Below are 17,553 nucleotides of genomic sequence, written 5' to 3' on the forward strand. Positions count from 1 at the left end.
GTAACGTCTTTCGTTTCTTGCCCTCACGAGCGTTATGGCACCTTTGACATTCGCGGGCGCTTTTATCAGCTGAACCTGGAATCTTGTACCAACCTTCAATTTCCAGCAACTTGCCACACGGGCCATCGCACTTTCGTGGTGGTGGTTTCTTGCCCTTGCGAGCCTTATGGCACTTTTGACATTCACGGGCGCCCTTATCAGCTGAACCTGGAATCTTGTACCACTTTCTAGTTTCCAGCAACCTGCTACACGGACCATCGCACTTTCGCTTTCGTAGCTTTGGGACCCGTTTTGCTGTTTGCTCAACTTCTGCTTGCTCGTCGCCTTCTAACTCTTTATCGGACTCGGGCTCGTCGTTATCTCCGGGCTCGTCGGCGTTGTCGGGTACATGGGCATGCTCGGATCCGTCGCGGGCTTGTCGCGGGCGTTTCGGGACTGGCTTTCGTGTGCGTGGTTGTCGAGCGACGATCTGGGTAGTCTATAGGAAAACATATGTTAGCATGGCGTTGCCGTGTAGGAAGCGCGTTGGACGAATGAGTACTTACGTCGGAAGCATCCGTGTCCACTCCCGGGGGGGTGTCTTCGCGGCCGCGCTTCCTGTCCATGGTCGTAAGCGTACCAGTTGGAAACGATCGGCGTGGGACAAGTCAATTTTGGGCGAAAGGGCCGAACCGAATCTATGTTTGTGTGGTGCTAGAAGAGCGCTAGCGCTTCACTAGACCCAAGGCGGATGAGGCAGTGCATCCTGGATCTGGATTGGACGGTCTAGCACACAAACACCACTCAAAAAAATTTAGTGTCAATCCGTGCGTGCGAGCCTTTCCAGTTCTATCATTTGACCGCGTTCCCCACTACAAGCCTCCCACCCCACATCCTAACAAGGTACCCAACGGCGTCTAGAATGTCTGCGACAACGATCCGTAGCCCGCTTGATCAGCTGTATTTCGACAGGTTCCACGCCGTGACCAACCTGTACAGCGCGGAGAAATACGAGGAGGCATACGCTGGCTGTCGGCGATATCTATTAGATGTACACACCCCGAAATGGCATCAAGCAGGCTTCCACCTTATGCTCGGCAACTCAGATGATTGCTATGTCGCACATGCGAAGCGCGCAGTAGAGCTCTACCAGTTCTTTGTCGGTAGAACAGACGAAGACTTGTCTGAAGCGCATATCGAACTACAGAAGAGGTCCTTATCAGGTAAGTTTTGACTGAACGGAGTGCATGTGAGACATACTAATTTCGTACTTCTACTTCTGCAGATGCTGAGTATGTCTATAAGCGAGCGCTAGAAGATCAAAAAAAAAGCCCAAGACGAAAAGGCTGAAGATGACGAACTCGAGCTTGTTGGAAGGGGTGAAGAAGACGACGATGCTCTGATGGCAGATCGCGAAGCTGAAGAGGATGACTATCATGCCCTAGAAGACGCACAGCCCATCTTGTACAGCGACGAAGAAGACATCGATACCAGTGACGAAGAAGACATTGATACCAGTGACGAAGATTCAGTGGATTCCGACACTGGCGTACCTGAGGGGGAGACACGAGAGGAAGCCCCCGTCGGTGCCAACATCTCCGACAACCACAAGGACGATCAAGGACGCGGACATGAGGTGGATCGCGAGGAGCAGGAGAGGGTAGAACTCGAGGAAAGTGCCAAGAACCTCGGTGTCGGCAAAACTCCCGGCTATTATCCAACCCCAAGCGCATCGCGGAATCCAACAGGAGACAGATCAGGATTACTACCGCTCACCCCAGGCCCTTCACGCCGTACGACTGAAGATGAGAAGAAGCCGTCAGAGGAGCAGGGTTAGGGTGTATTCCGGACCACGTCAGTAATGTAGTGTAATGTTTGGTACGAGCCCGCAATAGCGAAGATAGTCTAATCTAAAGATTGCGAACACGATGAGGCAGCTGCGCTGCCGTGGGTGGCCGCCGTGATTGATCTGCACCTTATAACATGCCCTACTATGGGCGTTCGCATTGCTTTTATTATCCGACAAGGCCATCTCTGATCTTGCATTACAAGAACCGAGAAACACGCCTTTGTATCATCGCTCGCTTGATTGCTCTTCATGCCTCGATTTCGCCGACGAATACTACTCCCCAGGTCTATGTTTGATATCCACTATTTGACCTGACTGAACAAATGGGCCCGGGGATGTCAGCGGAGAAGCCACGGTAACATCCGACGGCACTGCACGATATCCACACTCCCTCAAATGGACTCGCCGAGCCGCATGTGGACCAAACACATATCATGACTACACTTGAGCCTAGCGGCAGTTTGAGACGCTCACGATCCATAGATTTCACGTGGAGGGGCCAGTGCTGAGTAATTGATATCAGTAAGTATTAGCTAGGACTATCGAGTCTAGGTATATATATATATTTATACAAGAATTCCATCCAGTGGGTGAGTATTACCAGTGAACTCAATCATGTCGCCGACAAGGGAAGCCACTTTTTCTTATATGTAACAAAGGTGATAGACATGAGAGGGCGCTGTATCATTCATGCGCAAAAGACCAAACGCTATGCGAAATTCCAGCAATCTGGAGATGTTCATGCAACACAAGGAAAAATCGTCGCTAGAATCCAAAACGGGTGGAGCCTCAACTCAACCAGTTCTGCCATTGGCACCGGCAGCCGCCAGTCCCACCGTCGATGGGTCCGCTGACACTTCCTTGTCCCTGCGTGCCTTTGACAAGGTTGCCTCCGAACCCGCGGTCTTCAAACTGAAATGACTTCTTCGATTCTTCGTCTTCGATCGACCCATCGTCCTCCATCTCGTAGCAATAGAGGTTCTTTTTCGCTGGATCGCCGCCGTGACGGTCGATGGTGACGGTGACTGGGTACGGAAAGGTGCCTGGCCGCTTGAATACGTTCGAGTTGTCCGAAGCTGAACGCTGCAACAGTGTCTTGCTTTCTTTGCTGCGAGTCCAGATCTGCACCAGAAAACGTGTCTGTGAGTATGTACACCTCAGTTTGGCAGCGTCCTTTGTACTTCCTCCGTCGACATCTGCAGGGTTGCCGCCACGGTTGGTGCCGTTGATTTGCTTCAAGAAGATTGAACGGTCGAAATAGTTGTAGAAGCCATAGTGCTCATCATCTTTACCGCGATTGTATAATCGTAGTGGTTGCGCAGATGGAAAAGGCAACAAATTTGCAGGCGCAGCAGTTCCATCAGAAGCCAACATCGGTGGTGGGATCACTGCAGTGATGTTCGTTGGGTCGCTCGCATCGGCACGCTTCGTCATTCGCGACACGCTAACGGTGGGATCCTGTATGCTGATGAACAAGCCAGTGTCTTCGCCCTCAAAGGGTGCGGAATTTCCGTCTGTAGTTTGTCCTAGGAAACTCATATCGGTAGTTGATGGAGGCGCGGGAGAGGGCGAAGCTGCAGCACGTGCATGCAACAATGACCGAACAAAGGCACCGGCTGAGACTGGATTCATGGCTCTCTTTACGCGTTGAGACTTTGGTAGTTCAGCTGAACTTCCGTTTTCGAAGGTGATTTCGACTTTGAAGTTCGGCTGGTCGGGTTTGTTGGGCGCGACGGACTGCTGAAGTTCTTTCGGCAGCGCACAGCTCCACAACGTAGTTGGTGCAACACAACCACTCTCTTCCTCTACTGCCTCGGGTTGAGCGATGGTCAAGATACCGGTAGGTATGGGAGGGTAGTCTGTGAGGTTGAGCCACTGGCTACCGACGTCTGCGCTGGGTTGAGTCGGCGTTGGCTTGTTGTCATTGTTGTCGTTTCCCCTCCTTGTAAGTACTACAACTACGGGGATGATGATTGCCAGTAGTATGAGAAAGATCAGACAACAACAGCAACTCCAGAAACAGATACCTCTTTTCTTTTTCTTCCCCTTCTCAGCACCCTGGGGTTTTGAGCTTCTTTTCTTTCCGAACGGCCAAATACTCATCATATCGCAGACTTTGCGGTGCTTCTTTCCCCCTTTGAGGTTGGGAGAAGAAGCTTGTGAGCTGGAACGGCTGACGTTATCGTAGCTCCAGTGCGAGCTTTTTTGGGCGAACTTGGGTGGCGGAGCAAATACCGGCAAGCTCTGCTGCGAGGTGTTGGCATTTGTGGGTGGAGACGCTCCGCTCTTAACTTGCGGTGCTGGCGCTGACGTGTGCATATGCTGTGAAGGTGGTGGATAATTAGCGCGAACGGAGTAGCTGTCCGCAATTGGCCGCCTATCTTGCAACTCAATGTTGACGTTGATCTGTCGTGGCTCCTCGACCTGACGAGGCATCAAGACGGTTCCAATAGCCGCTGTACCCACAACTGGGGAAGCCGACATGGTAGAAAGAGGGGATGTGATACCCCGATGAGGGTCAGATGCTGGTTCTGGAGTTGGGTGGAACACCACCTTTTCTGAATCTCTCTGTGATGAGACACTGGAAACTGTAACCGCTGTGTTATCTGGACCTTTGGAAAGAGGGATCGACTCTTCTCTCTTGCGTGTACCATATTGGAGAGGTACTATCGGCACATCCGGTGTTCTATCGCCATCACGCCCGGGTTCGGTCCACGTCGACGATTTCGGTGTCATGACGAACGGGGTGGTAATGACATTCCACCATCCTTGTGATCGCCGTGGAGTGGGCACCATGGAAGTATCGATAGCCAAAGAGTTCTCCACAGTCCTCTCTCTTAGAGGTGTCTCATCCTCTTCGAAGACAGTACTGGTGGACATGATACGATCCTTCCTTTTAGAGTCATCGTCTTCCTCAAAGGCAGTCCCTGCTGAATCTAGGGTGTCGTTCCTGGCGTGACCAACCGCTCCTTGTGTATCTCTGGCAGTATCGGCGCCTGGTGCCTGTGACATACCAGCAGGTAAAGCCGGAACTGGAGGAACGTTGGAGTTCGCAAAGGTCGATTGGTAACGAGAGTAGATGCTGGGCGTGTAATCGGATTCTGTAAAGGGCGTATCTGGAGACCAAACCGACTTTACTGCTGCAGGAGTGATAATAATACTTGGGGTTACAAGAGTAGAGTCACTGCCAGCACGATGCCGACTGGCTTGAAGCGTACTAAAGTCGGAGATGCTGTCAGTCGGGACGGATATTCCAATTGGTATGCGTCGGTCCCAAGGCGAAATCTCCTGCCACGATTTGCTCCCTGGGGTCATGGAAATAGGGGTGTCAGCTTCGCTCCGGTCGATGCTAGGCTTCTTCCGATGTGTAGTGTCTGGTTGAGGTGTACCTTTGGTGATACCCAAGCCCTTGTTCCTGGTCGAAGACCGTCCTAAACCGAACCACGGCGACCTCCGAACAGACCCGGAGCCTCTCTCTGCTCCATGTGGAAACACCTGATGAGGTTCGGTGCCTCTATGCCTTGTGAAACTCGTATCAACAGTGATGCCAGGTTTCGCCGGCCTTCCCAGAAGCTCTCGCCTCCGACTTTTTTGCCTCGAGACGCGTCCTGTGAAGGATCGCGAGTTCTGTCTTGAAGTTACTCGCTGTGAGTCAACGTGGGTCTCGGTGTCGAAGGTTGATCTGTCCAGGTTCCGACTTTCCTCAAAGCCGTCATTGAAGTGTACCGATATCTGTTCGTCTGAATCGGTATGCGGGTCGTGTGCGTATGCTTCGCCATCCGTTTGGTATGCGGTATTAAATGTTGATCTCGAAAACGACGTAAGTGGTGGCTGCTGGCCGTACATGTCTCTCCTAGTGTAATTCATGGTTGACCTTGTCCGTCCGTGTCTTCCGTCCGTGGGCTACCAAGATTGAAGCAGGTGGGGGGACGACACAGCTGTGTCTTCAAAGAAGATCGCCGCGATAATGAATTGTCTCGATATAGGCCTAGTGCTGAAACTGAGACAGTTATGTGGCGGTGCTATTGTTCGTGCTATTGTGTAGATGTGTTGCGGGGCCCGAAATGTATTACGTGACCATAGAAAAACAAAATGAGGAAAACGGCATAAAGCAACAACGAGAACGGAAAAAGAGAGTGATGAAGAGGTACAGAGGACGGTAAAGGCGGATCAAAAGGAGAATGGTGAGGCTCTTGGTCGGACACGCGACCCCAGATCTTTACATGGCCGTCGATGGCCCTGCCGCCTACCAGGCAAACCACTGCCATACCGCATAGTGCATAGCTCCTTCACCTAGACTTTTTACTCTAGCCTCTAATCTGCCAGAACCGCCGGCCACGAATGGATGAGTCAAAGCGTGCTGGTCGCAACAGGCCTTGTCAACGGGTCCCGAGTGAAGGTGATTGGAGCCACCAGGTGGATCTGCTTCATATCGAGCGCCATGATTCCAGGCTTGAGGCTCAGTAACCGCCCTGGATTCGCTGGGCTGGAAATGTACAACACTATGCAAGATCTGAGACGCTCCAGAGGCATAGCTGGATGTCGTGTCTAGTGAATGCTGAGGTGAGCCAGTCAGAGGAGAGGACGAAGTAACTCAAGCGCCAGATCAATCAGGGCGGCCACCAACCGTTGGACGAGAAAGGCGCCGCCAAGATGGCGCTAGCTAGCCGTCAGTGCGGTCTGTATGCGCCGACCATTCCCCTGTCTACTCTTTGGTGGAAGGTTGTATAAATGTCGTTGGAATGCCCTTCCTGATCCCATGAGAAGGGAGTCAGTGGTGGCAAGGGCAAACTCACGGAGATTGAGTCAAAGGTGTTTGGCCAAACAGCTGTTTGGTGTTTTGAGTTCCATGTACCACCACTTTGTAGAAGCTGACCTGTAATCACTCACAAAGGCTCTGAGTTGCGCACACTCAGACAGTATAGCATGTAGTGACGTGCTTGTGTCTCTGCGATGTCTATGGCCAGGCGGCCATTGATTGCTCAAGGGTGTACAGTCTGGTCCGCCGAAGCTGCGACCACGCGTTCGCATCTATCCTATTAAGATATCCATAGACATGCAACCACACTGCAATCTGCCTGTAGTAGCTGAGGAACATCAGAAGCTGCATCTGGAGCTGGTAGGCGTACAATAACAACAACAACTCATGACCGCCGTTATTAAAGTCATCCGTATACCTGCTAGCGATGTCGGTTCAGCCATCCGAATACGAAGTATTAATATCACCACACGATGCCACGGCTGTCTATCAGCGCCATGCGCTGTCGTCCAGCCCCCATTGAGCGTCACAAACTCGTACATGGAGCATTCAATACGATAGTGGAATAGTTCGGGGTGAAGGCGAATCAGCATGAAAGTGCGGGCAAGACAGGGTGGAGATGTGAGCCAGCACTAGTTCCACTCCTTTTGGGTCCATGCCAAGCAGCGAACCTGAAGACCCAAATTGGTTTATCGCCAGCTCCTTTCCGACAACGAAGCCTTGACGAGCTGTAGTAGTATATCGTTTCCAGACTCTCGTTTTGCCCACAGCCAATTGAAGAGACGCGGTTTCGACGTTCCACGGCATCCTCCCCGACGCTCCCTTGCGCCCCCAGTGCAACCGCCTTGCTCCTGCCGTTCGAGGACTTGGGTACCATCCGCCAGCTGTCCTCAGTAATATCAGAGCTACCGTCGAACCACGTCGGCAACTGCAGCTGACCGTCTTATCGCCGCGAGCCACCCGCCGGCCTCCTTCCTTTTAATCCACGCGGCCCGTTGCACGCCGACAAAGTCACGCTGGCTTCCCAATCCTCCTTCTCCGCTTCCGCTGGCCAACGCAGGAGGCGCTCCTCCGCTGCACGGCAACTGCCGCCGAACAATATCAATCTTCCGGATAGTGCAGAGTCGCGAAGCAGGCTAGGCACAACCAGCGGTCTTCACGGCCGCTCGCTGGGCGAAGCCTTACCCTCAATTCCTGGCACCCCGGGCGCCTTCGAAATGTCAAGATCGCCTTCCCCACAGCCTGGGGGGTGGTCGAGTCCGGGCCTGAATGCTCCAGACTACAATGGCGGGCGCACCAGTCCATATGCGAATGGCTCTTCTTCACACAATGTCACCTGGGCATCCGCTCAAGCGCGGAGTGCTGAGGTCAAGGGATATCCCGCCTTCACCCCGAGAAACCAAGGTTTCTTTGGCAAGCACTTTCGCAGGATATCCACAAGCCTGCCCTTCAACCACGGCGACAAGGAGAAGCTAGGTCGCGGACGGCCCCAAAACAAAGTCATGCGCTTCCTGAATGCCATAGCCTGGACAGTATGGCGTCTGCGGAAGCGAGTCGCGTTGGTCTTGTTCGTTGTATTCTTCTTCATTTTCTACAATTCAAACACACGTAAGTTGTTATGCTCTCTGATTCCTCGTATGGCAACGGGTATTGACGACTGTAGCCTTACGTCGCATGTACAGACGGTCCGCATGGTTCGGCGGCGGCAGCAAATATGTCGTCATACTCGCAGCGAACCAAGGTGGAGGTGTTATGGAATGGAAGGGCCCCCGCGAGTGGGCCATCGAACGTGACAGTGTCAAGAACAAGAAGAAGTACACCAAGAACTGGGGCTACGAATTGGAAATCGTCGACATGAGCACCAAGAAGCGTTATGCGCACGAATGGAGAGAAAGCTGGGAGAAGGTTGACACCATTCGCAACGCTATGCGGAAATACCCACATGCTGAATGGTAAGTGTTCGGTGCATATCATGTCCGCAAAGCTAACGTGCGTCAGGTTCTGGTGGCTTGACACAAACACCTTCATCATGGAGCCGACCTACTCTCTCCAAAAGCACGTCTTCAAACAACTACAAGACGTGACATATCGCGACATCAACGTATACAATCCCCTCAACATCACACATCCTCTGACCGACGAATACCTCGACCCCGAAACACGCTCGCCCGTGGGAGATGGCAAGGTCGACTCTGTCAACATGTTGCTACCTCAGGACTGTGGTGGTTTCAACTTGGGCTCCTTCATGGTCAAACGAAGCGTGTGGACCGACAGACTGCTTGACATCTGGTGGGATCCTGTTGGCTACGAACAAAAGCACATGGAGTGGGAGCACAAAGAGCAGGATGCTTTTGAATACATGTACCAGAACCAGCCCTGGATTAGGCCCCATGTTGCCTTCATTCAGCAGCGCCAGATTATGAGTTTCCCACCAGGCGCGTGTGGCGAGAACGGCGACAACCCCGACATTCACTACCAAGAACAAGATCGTGACTTTTTGGTCAACATGGCTGGCTGCGAGTGGGGTCGCGACTGCTGGGCTGAGATGTACAAGTACCGCCAACTCAGCAACCACCTGAACCGTACACCTTGGGAGAAATTCAAGGACGGTATTTCAGACTTTTTCAAGAGTAGGACTAAGAAAGACGAGAAGAAGGATGAGAAGAAGAAGAACTAGGGCATTCATGAACTAAGGGGAGGCATGGTTTGGATGAACTGGAACGTATTTCTGACATATTTTGGATATCCTATAAGCTTGCGGTTCGGCTTATGATTTTGTTATAATACCCGCACGCATAGAGGGGGATGTACCGCAACGTGAGGTGGCATGATTTCTGCATGGATCGGAGTCGGTGTTCTGTGCCTGTACCATACGAAATTGACTTTCGGTGAGCTGGTATCGAGACGGACGATGTGCTTGCATTTTTATTCGTAGGAGTACTACTATTGTTGCAAGGTCCCCCCAGTTGTCTACACTAAGCATGTGAGATACTACAGACTTTAGTGGCAGTCTGCATGATCAAGAAGAGGCAGATCAAGCCGATGGTGGTGAGCCAGGATGTAAGGTATCTGGGGATGCGGTATCTCTTGTAAAAGGCCTATGTTCCCTTTCCATCCCCACCAAGAACGAGAAGAACAAAACATACGTGGCGCAGCTCGACTCGCTTGACATGCTGGATAATGACGTGATAGATGGCGTGTTGTAAACAAGCCTCGAGGTAAGTGGAGTAATACTGTATCTGAACGAGCATTCGTATGATCCTGCGTCGTGCGGATAGACAATGGTACGCGACCATGTCTTGCAGACGGCAGACCACAAGGTAGATAAGCTCAGAAGATACATGCGCATGTCTTGTACAAGGGCAGGTGAGCACGTCTAGACTCGCCAGCCTCAGACAGAAAGGGAGTGAGCGAGGCCTGATTCGTCCATTTCCCACACCTATCGCCAATGGTCATACGCCAGCGAGCACACGGGACACGGGGCCAGGAACGAACATTCGTCTACTTTCCTCATCTGCAACCCCGAGACAGCCTTCTTACACCGACTTGTCTGTCTTCCTCTTCTATCTCTCGCTTTCGGTCGTGTTCCTTCGTACCCCGCCCAGCGCGACAACCCCGATCTGCGCTTCTCTCCCTTCCCCAGAAACGTCATCACGCCTAGACCCTGGCCGTGCGCAAGTTGGGGAGCCAGTCTACATAGCGTCAGCTCGCTCGTGGCCTTAGTCTTATCTCCAACTGCGACTCGCAGCGACCCAGCGACAGGATCGGGTCGGCTTTCAGTTCCACTTCCTGTTTCTGGGCGCCGATAAGCTGTTTCAGAGCTGCGCTGGTCTTTCTTGCTTCCATCAGGATTCTTCAGCATCGCCAGTCCAAACAAAGAACCGAAGTCGGAACGGCCCTTGGGCTCCACTTGAGCGCATACTCCCCACGCCCGGTCAACCTAGGGTCCGAAGATATAAGGACTATCGCCGAAGGTCCAAGATTGCAGCGCTCTTGTTACGACTCGAGTTTCTGAGGTCAGGGTGCGATGCATGATCATCGTCCACCGCGAGCAGGCAGACAAACTATAGGAGCCGAAGATACGCACCATCAGGACCAAGCCATGCCTCCGTCGCGCCATATCGCTTCGTCCTCGAGGCAGCGCTCAGAAGGTATGATCCATCCCGTTTTCTACCCACATGCATCTGTCTATTGAGTATGAGCTTACGTGGCTTACAGAGTCATGGATCGATCTTGCATCGGCGCCTTCCTCAACCTCCCTATCGTCTGCGACCGACGAGATCATCACAACAGGACTCACGGTACAGCACGACTCCAACGCGCACAGGCGGCAGAACAGACGCTCACGAGGTGGCGGTCAGTTCTCCATAGGAACTGGGCACAGGGTCACAGCAGGAGGCAATAGTAGCCAGGAGGAGTATGAAGAGAGTGAAAGCGAGTCGGATAGAGTCATGACATCTTCCAACGAAGCCATCGGCCCATCACCCCTGAGACATCCACAGTCTGTTGCGTCTTCAGAGACTATGTCTGAGAGGGAGGACGACGACGACGATGAGAATGCGACGGCTGTCAACTATCCTCGTTCCTCGAGGCGAGAGTTTCAGCCACGACCGAACGCTTTCTCCCACCCGAATAACCAACAAGCCATCCGATCGCAGTCTGGCACTTTGTACACGCCTCGCAGGAACGTGAGGCCAGCAGGACAACGACAGCACTCGTACCCACAGCACCATCCTTATAATGCCATCGCCCCCAATTATCAGCCCGATCATGACGAGGCCCTCCGTGCTAGCCTGTCTACTTTGCTCTCCGCTGCCGCTGCTGTGCGAGGTCTCCCGAAGCCGGGTCAACCACGCACGAACCCTCCCTCATCCACTCGGGTTGATCCGAACTCCCTCCGCATGGTCCCAGAATCTGTAGCGCTGGGCAAGATATCCGAGGAGACGGCATCATCTCCATGCAGTACTAGCAGCAGTCCTTCAGAGAAGCCCAAGCGCAAAGTGAGTCCGCCGGTAGCTGGTGTGCGTAGCAGTAGCAAAGACCGCCGCATTGCCAAGAAAGCACGCAAGACAAGCCCGATGATGATCGAGGAGATCAGTCCGACCCTGCTTACCTGGGTTGTTAGCGCTGGCGTCGTGGTCCTTGTCAGTGCCATCGGCTTCTCGGCTGGTTATGTCGTGGGCAAGGAGGCAGGCCATGCTGAGGCTATGGGTCAGATCGGTGCAGCAGGTTCCGAGGCCGGACGCTGTGGTAAAGAAGCAACTGCAGGCATCAAAGGCACTGGCCTAGGTCTGCGGAAGCTACGATGGGGTTCTGGAGCGGGCATTCGCGTCTAAACAACTTACGATGACAACGGTCACGATGATATGCATAGTTTTTGGCGAACACGAATTTGCAAGTATTGGGGCGTTATATCTCATTGCATATTGATATCACCCGGCATGGCGTTGGTTTGGCGCTGCTCGGTCTGAACTTTACTATATTTCGGGGTCGTGGCTACGACGCCTTGGAAAGTGATAGGTTAGTTGGTGCTATTGAACGCACATGTAATGTAGCAGTCATGTTAGTCTGCTAGGTACAGACGCATATATAGACTCAATCAATCCGTTTATTCTTGTAGTATGGTATCATTGTTGATCTGAGGTCGAGTACTCCATCCACACTCTGGAAGACGATGCCGGAGAAAGGTTCCCAGTAGAGTATCTATCGTCTGCGAGATAAGAACGAGCTTTGGTAAGAGCGCGAAGGACTATCCAACGGCGCGACACTTTCACAACACATAATAAGACACAACATTTGCAAGCGCCAGCGGAATAGAGTAGAACTATACGTATACTTGAGTACCTAGCCACATGAGCGGTAAATTTTTCAAGCAAACTGAAAGTAAAAGGAAGTGACCCTACTCCGCTGACCTACCGATACAGTTGGTCATGAGCTGGAAACGCTATACACATGAGAACGTAATCTTCATCCTGATCCTTCCTTTCCTAGATGTTGACCCGACCTGACCCTACATTTGGGTATATCTCCTGTAATGAATACTTCTTTTCTCGGCAAGATACCGAACCCTATCCCAATAGATTACACTCGTCTACAATGGTCGACCGCCAACGAAGTCGCTCCATGACCTGACTTCACTGGGGATACCTTCCTTCTTGGGCAGCTTCTCGCTCATACATTGGGCGAACAGAACGGCAGTCTACGTTGACGTTAGCTTTTCAAATCATTGACGACGGGTTTCGTCGACTCACCTTGGGCTCCATGAATAGCGGTACACCAAAGTCGACTGCGTTCCTCCTCATTACGTAGTCCTCGTCGAACAGACCGCTCGCCCTGTACTTGGCCAAGTTGAAGCAGCCACGGATGTCGTTCTTCTCGAACACCTCACGGAGTTTCCTCTTGTCATCCTTGGGGAACTCAATGACCTCAACACTAATACCTTCGGTGTTCTTCTCCAGAAGTTCCTTTACGTCCTTGTTGGCAGCAAGGAATCTGTAGCCCAGTGCGTGTACGTACTTGGCGATCTGAATAAGAGAGTTTGAGTGGAGCGAACCAGGTGTGACATCACCACCGAAAAGAAGACCCTCACCAGGCTGGGGAAGGCGGAAGTTCATCTGTGACTGCGCGGAAGCCCAGTAGGCCTCAACGAGGTCCTTACCGAAGCAGGCCATTTCACCAGTGGATGACATCTCAACGCCAAGGTAGGGGTCAGCACCCGCCAGCCTGGTCCAGGAGAATTGGGGAACCTTGGTGGCGAGGTAGTTCCTCTCGACGCTCATAAGGTCAGTTGGTTCGGGCACGTCGCGACCAACGAGGGCCTTAGTGGCAACTTCAATGAAGTTGGTACCAAGGACCTTGCTGACGAAGGGGAAGGATCGAGAGGCACGTAGGTTGCACTCAATGACCTTGAGGTTGGGCTCAGAGCCCTCAACCTCCTCCTTGATGATCTGCATGTTGAAGGGGCCAGTGATGTTCCAAGCCTTGGCGACCTTGTCCGCGATCTCCTTGACACGCTCTTGGATGCGCTTGTCGAGGTTGACAGGAGGAAGCACCAAGGTCGCGTCTCCGGAGTGAACACCGGCGTTCTCGACGTGCTCACTGACAGCGTGGACAAGAACGTTTCCGTTGGAAGCAACAGCGTCGCAGTCGATCTCTTGGGCGCCGTCGATGAACTGAGTGATGACGACTGGGTGGTCGGGCGAGACGTTGGAAGCAGCAAGAAGCTTCTCCTTCAACTCATCCTCACCGCGGATGACAGTCATGGCAGCACCTGACAGGACATACGATGGGCGAACAAGAACTGGGTAGCCAACAGAGTTTGCGAACTTCTTCGCATCCTCGTATGAGGTAAGCTCCTTCCAGGCGGGCTGGTCAACACCGATTGAATCCAAGATAGAAGAGAACTTGTGGCGATCTTCGGCCTTGTCAATATCGTGAGGGTCCGTTCCCAAGACTTTAGCCTTGCCAGACTACAGTTGTGGAGATGCGAAGTTAGTGTATGTTTCACATGCATTTCGTACAGTCATAGCTCACCTCCTGAAGCTTGAGAGCAATGTTCTGGGGGAGTTGACCACCAACAGAAACAACAACTCCGCTGGCAGTCTCCAGCTCGTAGATATCCATGACACGCTCGTAGCTGAGCTCCTCGAAGTACAGCTTGTCGGCAACGTCGAAGTCAGTCTGAACACATGTTAGTCAAGGTTCAATGGAGGCATTGATGTTGCTTACAGAGTATGTCTCGGGGTTGTAGTTGATCATGACAGTCTTCTTTCCGAGGGCGTTGAGGGAGCGGGTAGCGTTGACAGCACACCAATCGAATTCGACTGAGCTGCCAATCCTGTACACACCAGAACCAAGCACAAGTATGCCATGGTCGTCGAAGGTGACGTCGTGGGATGAGGCGTTGTAGGTGGTCTAAGACTATATGTTAGCGACTACAAGGGAGCGAAAAGAGATTGCCACAATGACAATACAAGGTCATGGAGGTTGTCGCAGGTCTCGGGATTTTGAATCTTAATTCCGCGAGAGCTCTCCGGCCTCGCAGAACCACCGCAAAGAATAATATGGCAGCATCAACTGGACGGTGACCAAAGTCGGTGCTGGTGATTGTAGTAAAGGAAATGGTGGGGGAAAAGAAAAAAAGATGATGTACTTACGTAGAGGTAGTCTGTGAAATGTTAGCAAAACTCATCAATGAAGGGAAGGGCATAATCTTACTAGTATCGGCAGGGAACTCAGCGGCCAGAGTGTCGATTTTTTTCACCCAAGGCTTGATACCAAAGCTCTTCCTGCGTGCGCGGACCTCGTCCTCAGTGCTGTTGACAGCCTTGGCGATCTGCTTGTCAGAGAAACCGAGCTTCTTGGCCTTGAGGATAATCTCCTTCTTGAGTCCGAACAAGCTGCCTATCTCCTCAAGCTCATGTGTGAGATCGACGATGTTCTGAAGCTTGTGCAAGAACCACTTGTCAATCTTAGTAAGGTCATGGACCCTGTCGACAGTGTAGCCTTCGTGGAACAGCGCCTGACCAACGGCAAGCCATCGGCGATCGGTGGGGTTCTTGAGTTCCTCGTCAAGGTTCTCTCCGTACTTCTCGCCCTGGAACCCAAGGTACTTGGGGTCGACTTGACGGCAAGCCTTCTGGAATGACTCCTCGAATGTGCGACCGATAGCCATAACCTCGCCGACTGACTTCATGGAACTGCCGATGTCGCGCTTGACGTTCTGGAACTTGCTAAGATCCCATCGAGGCATCTTGGTGACGACGTAATCCAAAGAGGGTTCAAAGTTTGCAGTGGTGGTCTTAGTGACGGCGTTGGGCAGCTCGGGGAGGGTGTGTCCGAGACCGATCTTTGCTGCAGTGTACGCCAGAGGGTATCCAGTTGCCTTGGATGCCAATGCAGATGAACGAGAGAGACGGGCGTTGACTTCGATGACCCTGTAGTCGAGGCCATCAGGCTGTAGGCAGTATTGCACATTGCACTCGCCAACGACTCCCAAATGACGGACGATCTTGATGGACGCAGACCGGAGCATGTGGTATTCCTCGTCGCTGAATGTCTGACTTGGCGAGACAACGATACTGTCACCAGTGTGTACACCAAGAGGATCGAAGTTCTCCATGTTGCAGACTGTGATGCAGTTATCGCTGGCGTCACGGACGACCTCATACTCGGCCTCCTTCCAGCCCTTGAGAGACTTCTCAACCAAGATTTGAGGTGACAGTGTGAGCGAACGGGCTGACAGATTCTTCAGCTCCTCCGGGTTGTTTGCGAAACCCGAACCGAGACCACCGAGCGCATACGCGGCGCGAACGATGATAGGGTATCCGACCTTCTCGGCCGCGTCGAGTGCTTCGTCGACAGTGGAAACAGCAATCGACTTGGCGATGGGAATATTGATCTCATCAAGAGCGCGCGCAAAGAGATCACGGTCCTCACTGGTCTTCAGAGTCTGAACGCTAGTTCCGAGCACCTTGACACCATACTTCTCGAAAATGCCCTTGGCATCCATTTGTACACCCAAGTTCAGCGCAGTCTGTCCACCGAAGCTGAGGAAAATGCCATCAGGCTTCTCCTTCTGAATGACATATTCGGCGTATTCGGGTGTTACAGGCAGGTAGTAAATTTCGTCGGCGAGCACGTGGGACGTTTGGATGGTAGCAATATTGGGGTTGAGAAGGACGGATTTGACGCCAGCTTCCTTGAGGGCCTTGAGTGCTTGTGAACCTGATGAATCGTGAGTATGGCACAAATTTACATGGGCACGAGTGCTTACCTGAGTAGTCAAACTCTCCGGCTTGACCAATGCTGAGACCACCACTACCAATGACTAGGACTTTCTTGACATCAACAAGGTCCTGCGCGCCGGAAATGACGCCGCTCTTCAGGTATGCCTCTGCATTGGGTGCGGTCTGTGTCTTGTTAAATGCGGACGCGACCTTTGTGAATGCCCGCAGCTGTCGGAGAGCGGCAGGTGACTCAGTGCTGGAGCGGAGCGAAGTCAACGGCCGAGCACTTCGGGTTGTGAAACTTCGAGAGTATGTGGAAGGTGCAATAGAGCGAGTATGACCTGTAAGGGAAGGTACGCGACGTGCTAGACGCCCGCAGAGAGCCATTTGCAGGCAGTCAAGCAATTGAAGAGCGTCGAGCGCGACAAAAGATGGAGATGGAGGATGAGGCGTCGAACGCGCGGGAAGAAGGTCGCTCGGTGGCCGACAGGTGCAATTGAAGGGCTATAGCTCGACCCAGTTGAGCAGAGCACGAATGACTCCCTCAGGGTTTATGTATAATCTGTGGGGAAGCTGTGATGCGGCAGCCAAAAAATTCCAATGATGCGCGACGGGCCAATTAAGCTATCTCCGATAACGCACAGATAAGACCGTCGGCGATCCTTGAAGACGCGATGGATGAAGGGTAGTATCCAGTCATTTGCATTTACTCTCTCTCTTATACAATGCATTTCTCAAGATTTGACTCACGCAAGACGTGCGATCTAGTCATGGGTAGGTCCGATGCAGTTGCAACATTCACAGTTGTTTCCAGCTCGTCGTGGAGAACATCGATGCGGAGGACCGATTACGGCGCCGAAACTCAGATCCCCAGCATCTGACACAAATGAGAAGAAATTTTGACATGGTCGCGCAGAGCTTTCTCAATGGGTACAGTCACACGGGAGCTAACTATTGCATCTGTGCGCTGCGGGTACCAGGGCATTACTACTTTCAGTACCATGTGCACCTTTTTAGTAGTCATAAATCCCTTTGAGGACTCGCAACATGAATCGCGACTCTCACATATACACATTCGGTCGAAGAGCCAGTCGACGACCTGTATATGGGAGGATGCTTGCTTTGCAGTCACTATATTCAAGTACCCCGAAGATGCCAATAATCATAAATGCCAATACGCTAATTCGCTTTGTGGGGTCTTCGGACCGTTGGTGACTCTTCATAGCTTGGACCGGCAC

General features: G+C 52.4%; 6 protein-coding genes across 6 annotated transcripts in view; 3 read left to right on the top strand and 3 right to left on the bottom strand.

The window, feature by feature from the left end:
• CC77DRAFT_1012736 (hypothetical protein) overlaps window positions 1-605 on the bottom strand; it is a gene marked incomplete at both ends in the record, with an annotated part of 4,719 nt that extends 4,114 nt beyond the window's left edge. Inside the window, 2 exons of the mRNA XM_018523788.1 lie at window positions 94-478; window positions 546-605. Coding sequence (XP_018381487.1) covers window positions 94-478; window positions 546-605 — 445 coding nt within the window. The remainder of the gene's footprint in view (window positions 1-93; window positions 479-545) is intronic.
• A 414-nt stretch (window positions 606-1,019) lies between these two features.
• Window positions 1,020-1,850, top strand: CC77DRAFT_418126 (hypothetical protein). Its single transcript, XM_018531619.1, has 2 exons — window positions 1,020-1,202; window positions 1,265-1,850. The coding sequence occupies exon 2, from the start codon at window positions 1,382-1,384 to the stop codon at window positions 1,814-1,816; it is 435 nt and encodes a 144-aa protein (XP_018381488.1). The 5' UTR covers window positions 1,020-1,202; window positions 1,265-1,381; the 3' UTR covers window positions 1,817-1,850.
• A 613-nt stretch (window positions 1,851-2,463) lies between these two features.
• On the bottom strand, window positions 2,464-5,778 carry CC77DRAFT_418627 (hypothetical protein). The gene has a single exon (XM_018531621.1). The coding sequence runs from the start codon at window positions 5,693-5,695 to the stop codon at window positions 2,618-2,620; it is 3,078 nt and encodes a 1,025-aa protein (XP_018381489.1). The 5' UTR covers window positions 5,696-5,778; the 3' UTR covers window positions 2,464-2,617.
• Window positions 5,779-7,804: 2,026 nt separating this feature from the next.
• Window positions 7,805-9,264, top strand: CC77DRAFT_945019 (hypothetical protein; the record flags this gene model as incomplete). The annotated part of the gene is made up of 3 exons (XM_018535001.1): window positions 7,805-8,195; window positions 8,251-8,539; window positions 8,586-9,264. 3 exons carry the CDS (start codon window positions 7,805-7,807, stop codon window positions 9,262-9,264), a joined length of 1,359 nt encoding a protein of 452 aa, XP_018381490.1.
• A 1,350-nt stretch (window positions 9,265-10,614) lies between these two features.
• Window positions 10,615-11,923, top strand: CC77DRAFT_1034577 (hypothetical protein; the record flags this gene model as incomplete). Its single annotated transcript, XM_018526878.1, has 2 exons — window positions 10,615-10,738; window positions 10,806-11,923. The coding sequence occupies 2 exons, from the start codon at window positions 10,615-10,617 to the stop codon at window positions 11,921-11,923; spliced, it is 1,242 nt and encodes a 413-aa protein (XP_018381491.1).
• A 482-nt stretch (window positions 11,924-12,405) lies between these two features.
• Window positions 12,406-17,094, bottom strand: CC77DRAFT_1024496 (carbamoyl-phosphate synthase). Its single transcript, XM_018525886.1, has 7 exons — window positions 16,363-17,094; window positions 14,805-16,313; window positions 14,744-14,754; window positions 14,316-14,501; window positions 14,121-14,267; window positions 12,839-14,056; window positions 12,406-12,786 (listed from the first exon to the last, which is right to left on the bottom strand). The coding sequence occupies exons 1-7, from the start codon at window positions 16,700-16,702 to the stop codon at window positions 12,679-12,681; spliced, it is 3,519 nt and encodes a 1,172-aa protein (XP_018381492.1). The 5' UTR covers window positions 16,703-17,094; the 3' UTR covers window positions 12,406-12,678.
• Between the last annotated feature and the right edge of the window lie 459 nt (window positions 17,095-17,553).

Source organism: Alternaria alternata, assembly GCF_001642055.1.
Source record: "Alternaria alternata strain SRC1lrK2f unplaced genomic scaffold CC77scaffold_23, whole genome shotgun sequence".
In the NCBI taxonomy this organism is placed as follows: domain Eukaryota; kingdom Fungi; phylum Ascomycota; class Dothideomycetes; order Pleosporales; family Pleosporaceae; genus Alternaria; species Alternaria alternata.